This window comes from Nanorana parkeri, unplaced genomic scaffold (genome assembly GCF_000935625.1).
Source record: "Nanorana parkeri isolate BGI_ZX_2015 unplaced genomic scaffold, ASM93562v1 scaffold409, whole genome shotgun sequence".
Taxonomy (NCBI): Eukaryota; Metazoa; Chordata; class Amphibia; order Anura; family Dicroglossidae; genus Nanorana; species Nanorana parkeri.
In genome coordinates, this window is record NW_017306677.1 from 452,385 (window position 1) to 468,450 (window position 16,066).

At 40.1% G+C, this 16,066-nt stretch overlaps 1 protein-coding gene across 1 annotated transcript in view; it reads right to left on the reverse strand.

Annotated features, from left to right (window-relative positions):
- The window catches only part of HSD11B2 (hydroxysteroid 11-beta dehydrogenase 2), a 42,271-nt gene extending 28,325 nt beyond the window's left edge, over positions 1–13,946 (reverse strand). The window contains exon 1 of the mRNA XM_018559645.1: positions 13,513–13,946. Coding sequence (XP_018415147.1) covers positions 13,513–13,915 — 403 coding nt within the window. The 5' untranslated portion in view covers positions 13,916–13,946. The remainder of the gene's footprint in view (positions 1–13,512) is intronic.
- Positions 13,947–16,066: the final 2,120 nt, after the last annotated feature.

The window sequence follows — 16,066 nt, forward strand, 5'->3', positions numbered from 1 at the left end:
TACCCATTGCTCAAGGAACCCCTAGCAATCTTAGGAGGAAACCTAGGGTTTAACAGACAGAATGTGGAGCAGTAACCAATCAGCTTCTCCCTTCGGTTTGTTCGGTTAAGCTTTGGAAATGAAAGAGAGAACCTGACAGGTTGACATGCACAACTGCTCCAGATTTTGTCTGCTCCAGTCTTAATTATTTTCCCTCAATGGGGGGAATTTATCAAAACTGGAGCAGATAGAATCTGGTGGAGTTGCTCATTGTAACCAATCAGCTTTTATTTTCAAAGCGTAACTAAAAAGGAGAAGCTGATTGGTCACTGTGGGCAAGTACTCCAGATTATCTCTGCTCCAGTTTTGATAATGTCCCCCATTGAATTTTATAGTTGCTCAACAATACCAGATTATACTAGAATGTGGCAATGCATTGAAATGCAATGAAATATTTGATTAAACTTCAGGTTAAATTGAGGTATCTGATATAAGACTGTTCTAGACTTGACTTTTACAATAAATGAAGGGGATATTAATCATTAGAACAAGAATGCCATATAACTATTGTGAGGTAGTTTATTAAAATTGTGTTTTGTGTCTTTGATAGAGAGATTTACTATCACTTCCAATCCTGACAAAAAGTGAGGGGAAATCTCCTCCTGGGGACATAGTTACATAGTATTTGAGGTTGAATAAAGACATTAGTCCATCAAGTCCAACCTATTAGGAAACAAAGATGACAAACAAAAACCTAACTGAACCTCAAACCCTTACCCACTCTCACCCAAATCTCAATCTTCTATCCTTTTTCCCTCCTACTTGGTGAAATAAGTGGAAAGAAATACACTATGGAAAAATAAATCTACTGTTTTTGCACTGCAAGGACAAGCCAGAAAATCACAAGGACATTCCAGAAGAGCCATTAGTTCCTTGTATCATACCTGCAATTAAACAGGTTTTACAGCCAGTGATCAAATATCTCTGAACATGTGCTATTGCCGCTGAATAAAGAGCCACAAAGTGCACATACAGAGAGTAAAGGAGAATGTATTATACATTGGCTTTTAGAAGGCTATAGGAGTTGTTGTGCAAAGAACTAGTTATAAAAGAAATCTTGACCACCTCTATAAAGACATCCTAATTGGTATAATTGGCATCTTTCTTGGGCACACTAACTGAGTCATATGTAGTTAATACTATGAATGTGAATAGCTACCATTGATCTATGTTTTCATGTCTACCTGATAGACTCAAACTGGAATATAATAGGCAGTGTATGCATCAGTACCTAGGTATCCTAAGCTAATAGGATTTACAGAAATATCACTCCAAATATAAATAATTAAAATACCATATTTGATGAAGGACTTGTAAACACCAATCTGGTTTAAATACAAGGACTTGTATTTGCAGCGCAAGTGACACTACAAACACTCCATATATGTGTGCAAGTTTGCCTCTAGATACCTACATTTATATCTAGCTCATTATAGAGTAATGAACGTTGGAAGGTTAGACAATCAATTGCCTCTTGAAGAGGCCCTCTTCCATGTTTCTCAGGGCTATGCACTGGAGTCATATCTGAAATTAATACATGTAGTTGAGAGTAGATCATTATCCCTGGATGCATGATTAATGCATTTGCTAGTTCCTGACACAGGAATACCAAATCGCAAGTGTAGGTGTGAACAAAGACTTAGAAGTAGATTCCGTGGCCTACTCACACTTTGGAAATGCATGATTTAATTCAGTCCCCTAGACAGGGGTTAGCCCAACTGCAGGGGTACCTTTTTGCTTGCTTAGAGATGGGCTTTAACATATTCTAGTACAGTCAGTCAAGTCTTCATGCTGAACAACTATTATGGTAAGATATCAGCCAGGTAAGAAGTGCATTGTTTGTACTAAGTCAGTCAGCTCATACAGTTGCACTGTGAAAGAACAGTAAAACACAACCGTTGTGTGGGAAGCAAAGCCTGCATATTGGATGAGCAGATATGGCTGTCCCAATGCCTTTATATAAATACAAGTTGCACACAGACAACATTTTTCAAAATGTATACACACTGATAACATTATCATTTTACATCAACCTGGTCTCTTTTAAATATATTGTATATATTTAAAGAAAACACTGCAGAGACAATACATTCTCTTTAGATATGCATGTGCCAGAGATCAGTTTATGTATTAATTCTATCAATGTAACATAATGTATTACAAATTCTGCTCTATATATAGTTTATAATGATAAATGTAGAAGAACATGGCCAAATTTGCTCCCAATAGCCTCTAATGGCTTGAAACACCCACAATGCTCTTGACAGCCAAAAACCAAGCTGTCTAGGATGTGTACTACAGTCAAAAAACGATAACATGATCGGCTAATGCTGACATGCCCTGTTGATTTATGTGAAGTGTGGATTTTAATTCCTTCTTCCTGAGGGTGGTGGGGATTCCAAAAGCTTCAAAATGATATTTTATTTAATCTAGTCTCATACGACCCTTTTTCTGCTGCAGCCATTTGGAGAACATGTAAATTCTCCATACACATTGCTCAACTACAATATTCTCACATATTACCACTCTTCCAAACTGGGAGAGCTGTTACCTCTATGTTCTAGCACTCCACTTGTTCTATACCATGAATTCCTCATTAACTACAATGTAGTTCATAGTGCGCCCTTTCTCACTGGGCTTCATTTTTGGCAATATTTCAAGTAGTGTAACAAACTCTGAAGTTGCTATAAAACAGACAGTAAAATAATATATGCTCAGCTGACGTGACAAATCATAGACTCTGAGGCCATTGACCTGTAATTGCTTTGCAAAGAGCAATAAATTCACATAGAACATACTGCCGGTTTCCAGTTTACACTGGCAGAAAAACCAGTGGACCCTGGAACATGGTTGTAATTGCATTCAGTAAGTCCTGATGCCTCTATACTGTATATTGGTCTAACAGAACCCTATAACTCATAAAATGATATCACCCAGTTTCCAGACAATTTACAGAAGGTTAAAATTAGCAAATGTATGTTTTTTATATCCAAGTTACCTTGTGTCTGCCCACTGCTTTAAGACAACCAGCTAATAAAAACGTGCATTACATGTTTTTTTGCACATTTTACAGGTGCCTCTGTTGAAGTCTATTGGGGCCAAAACATGTGACTCTGCCCCAAAAGAAGCTCATGGACTTTTTTGAGCGACTTTTTTAAGCTTCAACCAACACTACACTCAAATGTGAACAGCAGTGACGTGCGGTCAGGGGAGATAGGTGAGGCATAGCCTCACCTAGTATTACGGAGCAAAAAGCTGTCAGCTTCACGTCTGAAGCTGACAGCTTTTTCTCCATTCAGATCGGCTTCTAGCAGGTTACACAGCAGGGAAAGCCTCCCCTCTGTGTAACCAGTCATGGACGGAGTGCTGCCTGTTAATTTCAGGCAGCGCTGCATCCAGCTTTTGACAGCTAAGATAGGTTACGCAGCAGCGGTCTTCCCCACTGCTTGTGTAACCTAACTAGTGAGGCAAGAGCTGTCACAGCCTCTACTCTTTGTTAGAGGCGTAAGCTCTGTGGATGGTTTGGACCAATGGCAAAGCGCCATTGGTCCAAGCTGTCCAATCATAAAAAGAAAAAAAAAAACATAGATCTCGATTTCTCAGCAGTGACGAGCAAGTGAGGAACAGGCTTTGTCGGGATGGGGGTGGGCCTTTGGCGGGATAAGGGCGGGCTTCGGTGTGCTTGGAGCAGAGCTGGCTGTGCTGGGGGTGCGGCTGGGGAATGCCTCACCAGGTAGTGAAGGTACCGCACGTCACTGGTGAACAGGCACTTAACATGGAGCTTCAAATCACTCATGTCATCTGGGGCCTTATTTCTTCAAATAAAACCCATGCAGTTATTTGCTCAAGCCATTTACAATGAAGAAATATAACTGCCTACATATATCTTCCTCATCATATAGTTTACAAATAAATTGAATTGCTTCCCCCAAAAGGTTCTTATAATCTAATTTCTTTATCGCAGGTGCACACATAGGACTTCTTTAATAAAAGTTCCAACCGGCTATACTGTTTGTATGTCACTACAGTGCCTAGATGGCACTGACGAATACAGAAAATTCCTATACTCATCTTCACCATCTGGGGGCGCTAATGCCATGCGAACGCCATTCACCTGGATGTACACTGGGCAGAACTTCTATAATGATGCCCACAGTATAGCCAATATACAGGGCCAGATTTTTACTCCCTGCCACCCTATGTCAACTGTCAAGTGATGACGTCCTCCTACCCAGCTGACTGGCTGGCCTCAGGGCTCATGTGAATGTACTTTGTTTTTCTTCATTTGGAACACATTTCAAACATAGAAAGGCAAAAACCCATTGGCTTTAAAGGAGCAGTACATATGGCAGATCAGGCATTGCGCTGCATTTTTTTAGGCACATGTCCTATTAAGGTGCATTCAGGCAAAGCACATCATACACTGCATTGTCCATTTGAATGCATGTTGCTGTGTTCGAATTGAAACAGTGTTTAAAAATAATGCCCGGCAATGCCTGTCAACATGAACTCTTGGTGTCAGAAGGGTACACTGAGGCTGGCAGCAGAAAGGATGAAAAAAACAGCTTTCCCAATCTGCATCAGTACACCTAAACTCGATGACTAGAAGAGTAAGACAAACAGTTGTTTTAGTGTTCATGCCAACGGGTATTCTCTTCCTACATTTGACATGCATATGGAAGGCATGCCCATCTAGGTCAGCAAAATCCCAATGACTTTTTTATTGAGCAGTAAACATGGCAGTTCAGTTTGACCTGCTTTGTGTTGTGCTGCGTTTGATATGCTTTGCACTGTGTTTCTTTGAATGCTGCATGTCCTATTGAGGCAAAGAAAGGTCAAATGCAGCTTTGTCTTGTCAAACCCTGCATTTGCAACTCAGAGTAATGCATTTGCATTTGAATGGCAAATGCAGCATTTGAAAAGAACACCCATCAACATGAACACTTTCCATGATAGCAGTTGGGGTTCTAAGTGTACAAACCCAGAGTGAGTGAATTGCAAGTGCATTCTATCAGCAAATATAGAAACAGTGTGCACAACAGCGAGGATACAGCCCAGTTGCTTTGGCATTTGGGACAGCAGTTTAGAATATTTTTGCTGTCCATATGAAAGTGTTACTGGCAGTCAGCAAATTATATGTAAAGGGTTTGTGCCACCCCTGGCAGTCCTGCTGCCCTAGACCACAGCCTATGTTGGCTACACAGAAAGCTGGCCCTGCCGCTATAAGTGGAAACCAATTAACCTGTCGCTATGTTTTAAGATTCTCACTCTAGTATCTGGAGAAAAGTCACAAAAACATGGAAGAACATACAGACTCCATGTAGATGGGAATCAAACCCAGGATATAAGATTAGCAAATGCTACCCATTATATATCAACATTCAATGTATAACTATAAACATCAGCAAGGATTTAGAAACCTCTGCACCAGTTAATTGTATGTATTTTACATTCGGCTGATCACATTTACGTACATAAAAGTTCCTTCAGAACACCCGGGCTCCCTTTAAAAGCACGTCCACTCTAATGTAATACAGAAAGGTTCAGAGCAGGCATCACGCATAAACTTCTAGAGGTTTGATTTCACCGCCAAACCTCTCGCTCTTCGCAAATTTCCAGTGGGGGCATATAAAAGTTCTTGGCCAGCTAAGCAGGAGTGTATGAACCCGAATCTACTGAGCTTTTCATTTTTATGGCATGGTTTATTTCTATTTTCCCTTTCAGCATGTTTTATAAAAAAAGGCCTTCATTCTCTTGAGAGATAACAGTTATGTAAGAGTTATTGAGCTGATGTTGGAACATTGCCCCTTAGTATTCAAAGCCAGGCAGCAAAAGATTTCATCGGTTGTAGTGGCTAAACATAGCTCACGAGGGCCTCATAAACTTCCAGAGAGCTGAGATGGAACATGGAAATAGTGAAAGGGTTAAGTGATTTTTAACTGTATTTTTACATTGTCATTGTAAGAAATACGGGCCAAAGTTTTCGGGATCAGTATGTGATTAAAGGAGAACTTTTGGAAGAACACATTTTAACAGGGCCATACAGCATATTCCTTAGTGAATTTGTGAGAATCTAAGGTCAGGTTCAAAGCATTTACCATGTGTACAGAATCTATGTTTGCAACATGTTATACACGGTTTAGACAGCATATAACTTTGCCTCCTCCATATTTCACTACAAAGGAAAGAATTTGGTTCCCATGATATAACTCTAATGTGAATAACAACACACTAGGGGGCAGATCATAATGCATTTGCACAGCGTATAGTTGTGTGAACAACGTTCGCAGTTCGTTACTGCCCCTAGGTGAAGCCGAAGAGCATAGCAAACTTCTATTCTCCTTGGCCCCATCTAGTGCCAGTACTTTCTCAATGTGCTGGCTGTGTGGGGAGTCCCATTACACGACATATGTCCAATGGGCAGATTCTTAAAGTAGTCCTGAAGCCAACATTTTTTTGTTTGAATGTTTTGGATAGAGTATGGGAGGGTTATAATGCCTGTCAGCTTTGTTTGCCATCTATTTCCAATTTAGGAGATGTAAGAAAATGACACGAAATATGATTTTTTTATGTCATATTCCTTTTCTCGAAGCATAGGATGGGAAAAGTTCAATAATAGATGATTGTTTCCGTTGTTGTATAAAGTTCAGAATGTGTTTAATTTAAAGTTACAAAATATTACAGGATATGGTATATCTTACAGAATGAGTCTATAAGATGCTTGATGATTACAAAATATAGTATATCTTACAGCAGAAATCTATAAGATGCTTAAGAAACGTGTCTTTAGTAAGTAAAAATAGATCTAACAGGTGTCTGTCTATTCAACGTGAGTGTGGGCGTGTCCGTGTGTGTGTGGTGTGAATGAGTGTGTGAGTGTGAGTGTGTGTCCCTTAAAGGATCATCCCTCATCCTTTTATCCATGCTTTTACTTTAAAATAACCTATGTGATGTTTACCTTAAAAGTCTTTCTGATTAGCATAAGGGAGTGCCATACTCTTAGTAGCTGAGTCATGTGTTCTCCTTCTATCCCATTTTGGGCATCATAGTCTATGTCCTGAGTAATGTGGTTTATTCTTCAAACTCATTTTAAAGGCCAAGTCTTCTTTGGGCATTCCCAACAACTGTTTCAACTATACTTAGGTCTGCCTGTCAGGCTTACTGATTGATTACCAATTGTAAACTCAAAATCAGCAGTACAGTAAAAAACTGAATCTCCAAACTTGGATAGATTAAAATATAGAAAATCAATCATCATTTAAGGTTCACACATACATATTTCAATATCTGGTTTTAACAAAGATTTCCCTTTACTTCCTGTCCAACAGAAAGTGAGAGAAAATCCATCCAACATGAGGCACACCCCTAGTGGTCAGTAGGGTCACCAGAACTAGTGTCCCCATTGGAAGATTTCTTTCTATTCTGGTGAGAGCCCAAAATGTGGGATTTTCACTGATAAAGGCTCCACTTTCATTGATAATGGTCCCCAGGACAAATAGAGAGTGTGAAAACGGGAATACAGACAGCCATAAAAGCATGTCAGGCATTCTAATCCCTATCCAAAACTACAAAAATAAGGTTTGGCTTTAGTTGTACTTCAAAGCTGAACTCCAACTTTTATGTAATGTGACATCATCTGCAACTTTTTTGCTTTTTACTTTGCCTGAGTGCCAGAGAGAGGATCACATGTGACATGGACCACTATGGGGAAATAGAAGTGCAACAGAAATTATACTGGCCCAAAGAAGCAAGCTTGATGTCAGCACATCACTGCTCTGTTCAATAAATTACTTGGAGGATGCTATGCGATCCGATGACATTTCTCCATTGGGAGAGAACAGTGGTGCCCAGTCACACATACAGGAACAACCATAAAACAGGAGTAATAAGGGGCATGTTGGAGTGCGAAAAAAGAATGGAAGAATGCCCTTAAAAAAGAAAAGGCCAGCGTTTTTGCACAAGGTAAGGAAGCACCTTTAGGCCTGGTTCACACCTGAACGTTTTGTAGCGCGGTCAACGCTCGACGAGCGCTCTACAAAACGCTCAAACATCTAAATCCCATTGTATTCAATGGGTCTGGTTCACATCTTGCCGTATTTCCGCCCGTCCGAACGCGATACAAAACAGCCTACTTCTTTGGGGCGTTTTGGTCTCGCGTTTCCATTGGGATACAGCCAAGTAGCCCTCGGAAACGGGCGTTTGTCGTGCGTTTTTTTTACAGCGAATCGCGGTAAAAACGCGGTAAAAACGCGCATATTCAATACGCCTAGGTGTGAACCCAGCCTTATAATGTTAATCTATTCCTCATGGCTGGAGTTTTGCTTTAAAGTGACTCTGTCATAACAAAAGCATGGAGGCTTCAATTGCTAAACTCTCCTTTGAGTATGTTTGTTCCCTGGCTGCCATTATGAAGTTTTAGCTTTAATGCCTTCTGGGTCATTGACATTTGTATTGGAGTATGTTTCGCAGGCCTGGCACTGAACAGTTTTTCTGTTTAAGGTGCTAGTAAGAAGATTTATATTATTTATATATATTTGTTCTTGATAAAACAAATAGTGTAGAGAAATAAAGAATACATTAAGAAAGCAGAACACATAAGATTATCCACAGCAAATCTGCTTTCATTAAACTCTCTAGTCTAAATTGATACTTAGTCGGTACCTAATTGTTATGACTTTTATATAATCCAATATTTGTACCAAATGACTTTGCAGTACAGATTACTTGGGGGTCTGTCCTAACTGGGAGAATGTGATCCTAACCACATGACTCGCGTGGTCAAGCTTTTTCATGTGACAAAGGGGTTGACCAAAGTATACAGCAGTCATACAGTCAAATGTCTATCAGACAACATGGAGGTTTAAAGCCCATTTCCACCTTTGTAAGTGATTAGCATTTATTGTGGTAACAAAGAGGTGCAGTAATGATGTACACATGTGCACATTCACATTGCAGGCTTTCTTCTTTTTTTTATGAAGGTTTTATTAGGCCTGAAGCCTAAAAATTAGTACATTTCTCCACAGAAAATCAGTCTGACACCAGGGTGTCAGACTGTAATCAGCTCTCCCCCTCCCTGTCACCCATTGTAACATGATCAGTAAACACCAGCTCTGCCTTTGCACACAATACACTGTACGGAGGGGGAGGGAGATATACACACAATGCTTGCACAGCACAGGGACAGAAATTTCCAGGCAGATATGAAGTGGAAAGCTTAAAAAAAGTGTCTATGTCCATATACATCCACTGCATATGTCTGCTTCATGTATACTTGGTGTACATTGCTGGCATTAGGTTTTTTTTCAAAAGGTGGAAATGGGCTTTAAGCATAAATAAAAAATTTGCAGACACTTTAAAAAAAAAAAAGACTGAAGAATGACTCTACTAGTAATTCATGAGCTACTAGTAATTCATCTGTAGCAATGTTAGTCCAGCACTAACATACAATAGTAAATCTGAGGGGTGTACACCAGGGATGAAATGTAGAGTGATATTGCTCCTGTTCTATGTCTATGGTTGACACTGAAGCACTGTAAGGGCCAGTGTTGATGGACTTTGGGCTTGTGTCTATGGCATCAGTTTGAGACCTATCTGAGATCATTCAGAATTGACATGTGCAGTTGACCTCCCTTTGCACTCCATTACAACTGCTTTAAGAAGGTTTTGCATTACTATAGACATGTATGCAAATGCATGGCCCGCTTGAACCCAACAAAAACCCATTGACACAGGCCCTTGGTCAACAGACAGTGCAAATTATTTTGCGTCTCTACACTTTACATACACTAAGATCACAATACAGCTGCCGAACGTGGACACAAGAACGAGATGGGTGATGGTAATCATAGTCTGGGCCAATAGCAGGCGATGGTTGCTCTAGGGCTGATTCCAACAAGCAAACAAGGTATGCACGTATGGTTATCATATACTTGTATTACTTTTATGTTCTCATAGAAGATTAGCAAAACCTCTAAAAACGGTATTCTCCATACTAGTATACTCAAAACAGTTCATCTCCATCCATGCCAGAGATGTTTAATGAATACCCAGTTAAGCCAGTGTATGTTACAATGTGTCTTTAACACCAAAACTGTGTGGTGGCTTATTAGGTAAAAAAGAATTATGATCAGAGAAGTTTTCCAACATGCTGAATACATCTGTAAAAAAATAAGTCAAGGCAACTTTTTGTCTTGAAGATGTGACCAGTGAAACGTCTTCAAGAAAAAAAATACAGCAAGTCCAGTTGCCTTAACTTATTTTTTACAAATATACCACGGCTTGGATGAATGAGAACCTTCACAGACATATGCTGAATACAATTCCCCAAGAATGGCTGCCAGTGGTATCTGCAGGCTCCTGTCTGATCCAGTAGAAAATGGCCAGACCTGAAGACTGCTGTCCAACATCTGTGGGCACCTTCATTCTATAGACCACAACAACTGATCTGAACTCCTGTCACTGATCCATTTACTAAAGTGTGGGAGTTTGGTTCCTTGTGTGTGATATATTAGAAGTAGGTAGCAATGGCCAAAATATTTGCCCTAGCAAACGCTGATATCTCATGATGTGTTAACTGTACTTTCACCGCCTCTGGACGGCAACATTCACAATGAATTTGACTATATATGTTATAGTGTGACTGTACAATCGCCTTAGAACTTCTGACAACTATCCGGTGCAAGGGCCTGCAAGGGGTCTACCAACTGAATGGGTGGTTTAGCTGGGTGGTTTAGACAGGCCTTCACATTTTACAGATCTAAGGAGATTGTACAATCAGATGAACAAATACTGTATGTCCAGTTTAAAGTTAGCCATGCTTGGATAGCTTTCAACAGAATCAGCCAATTCTGCCATCCATGCTAAACAGTAAGCATGGAGGAACCTCCATCTGCCAACTACTGAATTCTGGCAGCCGGCTCCCACGACTATCCCTCTGATTGAATGCAGTCACTGTCGGCCAACAAATTTTCAGCCAGCTCCTTCAATTTTGCAGTTGAAGTTTGTGGAGCCGGATTGGTGCCAACAGGCCACCCATGGCTTGAATTTTGGCTGATCCAGCAGGAATATGCCAAAGTACAAGCTGTGCATGGCCAGCTTAATACTGTGTTGCTTTATTGCTTTTGCCATAACTATGTTAGATAAATCCACATGAATGGGCTTATTTACCAATACTGTTACAGCATTAGTAGTTTATATTCCGTCACCACTGGAATGCAATACATACTATATACAATGTATACAAAGCCAATGAAGATGGTTTAATTGATCAGCAATCATTTCTCATGATTATTATTATTGATCTTAAACTGATATAAGCTGAATTCGAATGCGCTCCTACTGTCAGGTCGCTATTGTTGTATAGGTTGGGTTTGTACTCTTCACTGCTCTTCCTACTACTCCAATTAATGCAAAGAAAAAGTCATTTTGACATCAATTTATGTGTTATCTTCGTTCCTCACATACAAGTAAACGTATGGTAAACGCACCTCAAATTCTAGCCTACACTAATCCTAAGAGCTCACGCACACTGGCAAAAGGAATCATTCATGTAATTGCTGGGTCTTGCTGCCAGAAGCATGAGCATGTAATGGTGCATAAAGCTTGTGCACATATTAAGGGGAATTGATAAAAATTGGAGCAGACAGAATCTGGAGCAGTTGCCCAAAGTAACCAATCAGCTTTTTTCTTTTATATTTAAAGCTTAACTGAACAAACTGAAGATTTACTGTTACTGTGTGCAACTGCCCCTGGTTCTATCTGCTCCAGTTTTTAATAAATTCCCCCCATAGTGTTTAATGGTCTGTTCACAGCAGCAGCTGCGCTCAACCACACGGCTGCTGGTGTACAGGTCCCCGGACAGTGCTGATGCGCTTCACTGAGGTGCATTGCACCGTTTTTTTTTTAATTTGTTAAAACTTTATTGAAGTGACATTTTGTTAGGTTCTATGGGCAGCTCAAAATGCAAGACAAGGTAATTTGCATTGTCATAAATGGGCTCGGTTCACACAGACGCTTTCCGGTGGTGCACACTTAAAAAAGTATGAACGCATATGTTGTAAACTGACCCTTAAAGCATATGTGTGTAAAATTCCATTACTAATATATTCTCAAAACACTAGAATGAATTTACACGAGTACCCCCATACACACATTTTACGTGTTTGCACGCATTTATGTGTGTAAAGCACTCCTTTCCATATCCAGGTTAGGGGCTTTTTTTTTTTTTTGCGTCCCTGAATGCTGTTCTAGATGACGAATCTAAATGCCACAATGTGCATGGACACACTGGCTATTATCGGGCTGCATTTAGAGGCATTAAAAGCAACAAGCATACGGATTTCTTGCGCCCGTGTGCATGAGCCCTAAAAATGTAGTTTGTAGGTATCGCCTATTACTGGTCTATCAAGCATAACACTGGAGTTATAAAGCACTTGGCTGTCACGCCCCCTGCAGCCCTTTCCTTTGATTGGCTGAAACATATATACAAAGCCATGTGCAGTGTGATAGTAGAGCGTACATGTAAATAAAATGTGCTGACCAAGGACTACTGATCCTACATTCTAAATGTACTCTATATATACATTGTATGTTATATAGACTACAGTAACATTACATGTATGTTATATAGACTACAGTAACATTACATTGCATGTTATAAAGACTACAGTTATATTACATTGTATATTATAGACTACAGTAACATTACATTGTATATTATAGACTACAGTAACATTACATTGTTTATGATTGACTACAGTTATATTACATTGTATATTATAGACTACAGTAACATTACTTTGTATATTATATAGACTACAGTTATATTACATTGTATATTATAGACTACATTAACATTACTTTGTATATTATATAGACTACAGTAGCATTAAATGTATGTTATATAGACTACAGTTATATTACATTGTATATTATAGATTACAGTAACATTACTTTGTATATTATATAGACTACAGTAACATTACATTTAATGTTATATAGACGACAGTAACATTACATTGTATAATATATAGACTATGGCAGCATTACATTGTATAATATATAGACTACAGTAGCATTACATTGTATAATATATAGACTACAGTAGCATTACATTGTATAATATATAGACTACAGTAGCATTACATTGTATAATATATAGACTACAGTAGCATTACATGCATGTTATATAGACTACAGTAACATTCAACTGTATGTTATATAGACTACAGTAACATTACATTGTTGAACTGATGGATTATAACACTACAAGCACACAGGGTATATGGGCTAGATGGATGCTGACACCTGTACACAAATCCTAAATATTTACATTGTGATCAGGATCCTCACAGAAAGATAATACAAATGTAATACAGTTGAGTTAAGATGCTTTTCAATAAGCATGGCATTTCTGCAGCCTTTTCCCTTTTGCCTAAATCAGTGAAGCTCAGTGACTGTATGGAGACCACTTACCTGTGATCAGCACAGCTTTCCCTGCCACCGGCAGCATTTTCTTGGGGGACACAATGCTGAGGACATAGCAGCATGCCAAACTGAGCAGAACCATTCCTAGAAAGATGGGGAGGTACAGGTGGCAGAACCACTCAAAGAGCACCAGCAGGAAGAAGTAGACGAGCAGAGCAGGGGTCAGAACCATGTCAGAATGGGAACATTTCAAATACACCAGGAGGGAGAAGATGAGCAGGACAGAGCCATAAGCCCACAGGGAGGGCGATGTGGACAGCTCCATTGCAGCCAGGCAGGCAGAGGGCAGTGAGCAGAGATGGGCAGAGTTGGGGGAACAGAAGTTGTGCACAAAGTCCAAGAGTACCGCAGACATACACACACACACACACACTCCAACATTCACAAACATACAACACTAGCAGGCTATTTATAAAAGAGCAGACAGTACAGAAAGGAGGGAGTGGCCACTTGTAATCTGTACTCCAATGATTTCATGTTCATAGGAGTTCACCGGGCTCTCTCCGCTCTCTGCTGCACACATAAACTTCTCGGACGGTGTTGGGTAAAGGAGGGCTGGATGACTGAGCCTCAGATCCAGGCTGTCTCTGTCTCTGGTAATCCATGCCAGCAGAATGCATGAGTGCAGCTGCTGCTGATAACCACTCTGAGGAAAGTGCAAGGACAGCAAGACAGATCTGGTTACCTATGTATGAAGAAAGTCAGTGATCCTAGGAGATCTGCCTGCTGCTCCCTCTCTCTTCCCTTTGCAAATTATAAACTCCGGAAAATAATTAGTAGGTGTCCTGCGACTGAGTATTCTTTGCTAAATTTAGGCTGGGGTTGTAGTAGAACTTTTCATGCCTGGGATTTCATAGATGGGATGCTGACTGGTGAGAACCTTTCCCCCCAAAAGAGCTGCAGGTCTGGAATGAATTCCTACGTTTTAGTGTTGAGGTGGTGGTGGTGGGATCTCAGTACAGGAGTGTATTGCTGCAGATCTGGAATGAATCCCTACGTTTTAGTGTTGAGGTGGTGGTGGTGGGATCTCAGTACAGGAGTGTATTGCTGCAGATCTGGAATGAATACCTGTTTAGTGTTGAGATGGTGGGATCTCAGTACAGGAGTGTATTGCTGCAGATCTGGAATGGATCCCTACATGTAGGGCTGAGGATGTTAGAGCAGTGGGATCTCAGCACAGAAGTGAATTGCTGCACATCTGGAATGATTTCCTATGTTTAGTGTTGAGGTGTTCACAGTGGGATCTCAGCACAGTAGTGTATTTCTGCAGATCTAGAATGAATATCTGTTTAGTGTTGAGGGGTTGAGACTGATCTAATACAGAGTAATACTTACCTTGCTCTATAGCACTCCAGCCCAGCCACAGCTGGTGTTCTGTTCCCCCGCTCTCTAGCTTTGCCTGGAATGTGAGCAAGCACTGGTACGTTATTATGTACAATGCACAAGCCACTATATTATTATACAGGATTTATATAGCGCCAACAGTTTGCGCAGCACTTTATAAGCATTGGATGTGGCGGGTGGTCCTGCATTGTACATGATGGCATTGGCAAGAAGGGGGGTGACTGGTAGTGATGAGCCGCACAGGTCTGAGTTTGGTTCGAATTCGAAGTTTTGAACATCCAAAAAGTTTGTATTCAAACTCGAACTCAATGCGAGCCTTTGGGGGTAGAACTTTCAAAAACAATTGTCCCCTTTAAGAGGGCTTATATGCAAGTTATTGGCCATAAAGAGTGTATGGTAATCTCTGTACTGTCCTGGGGGACAGGAATCAATGAAAAAAAACTTTAAAAAAATATTGTTTTTTAACCCCTTCATGACTGAGGCCTTTTTTTTTCATTTTTTGCACCCATGTTATATTCCACATTTTAGGCCTGAAAATGATTTAAAACCCCCACACATTATATATTTTCTGAATGCCAAGACCCTATACAATAAAATGGTGGTAGTTGCAAATGTTTATGCTGCGCAATATTAGCGCAACTCCTTATTAAACCCCAAAATTTTGTGACAAATTTAATTAAATGCCCCAAAACACAACAAAATACCCATTTTTTAAATGAAATATAAAAGATGAGGTTACAACGAGTAAAACGATACCCAACATGCCTAGGTTACAAATTGCGTGCGTCCGTGAAACGGCGAAAAACTGCAGTACCCCAAAAAGTCCACAGAAGACACTTTAAAAGCCCCCACAGGTCATCAATTTAGAGATACCCCAAAATACTGGCCCTAGAATTATTGCTCTCACTCCGGCATGCGCGGCGATTCCCAACATGTGTAGCACGTTCGTCGTTTTCATACGTAGGCGCACCCGACGCGTGTTTACGTGGCGACGCGCGTGCTCGTGGGGGCGGGGGACTTTTAAAAATGTATTATTATTAGATTTATTTATTTTGATTTTAATTTTAAAAACTGTTTTTTTTTAAATTTAACTGCTTACAAGCCCCCCCATGTGATAGCAGATGGTGGTGACAGGTACTCTTTTAGGTGATGCTGGGGGTCCAAAAGACCCCCAGTGTCACCTTTACACTAGAAATAA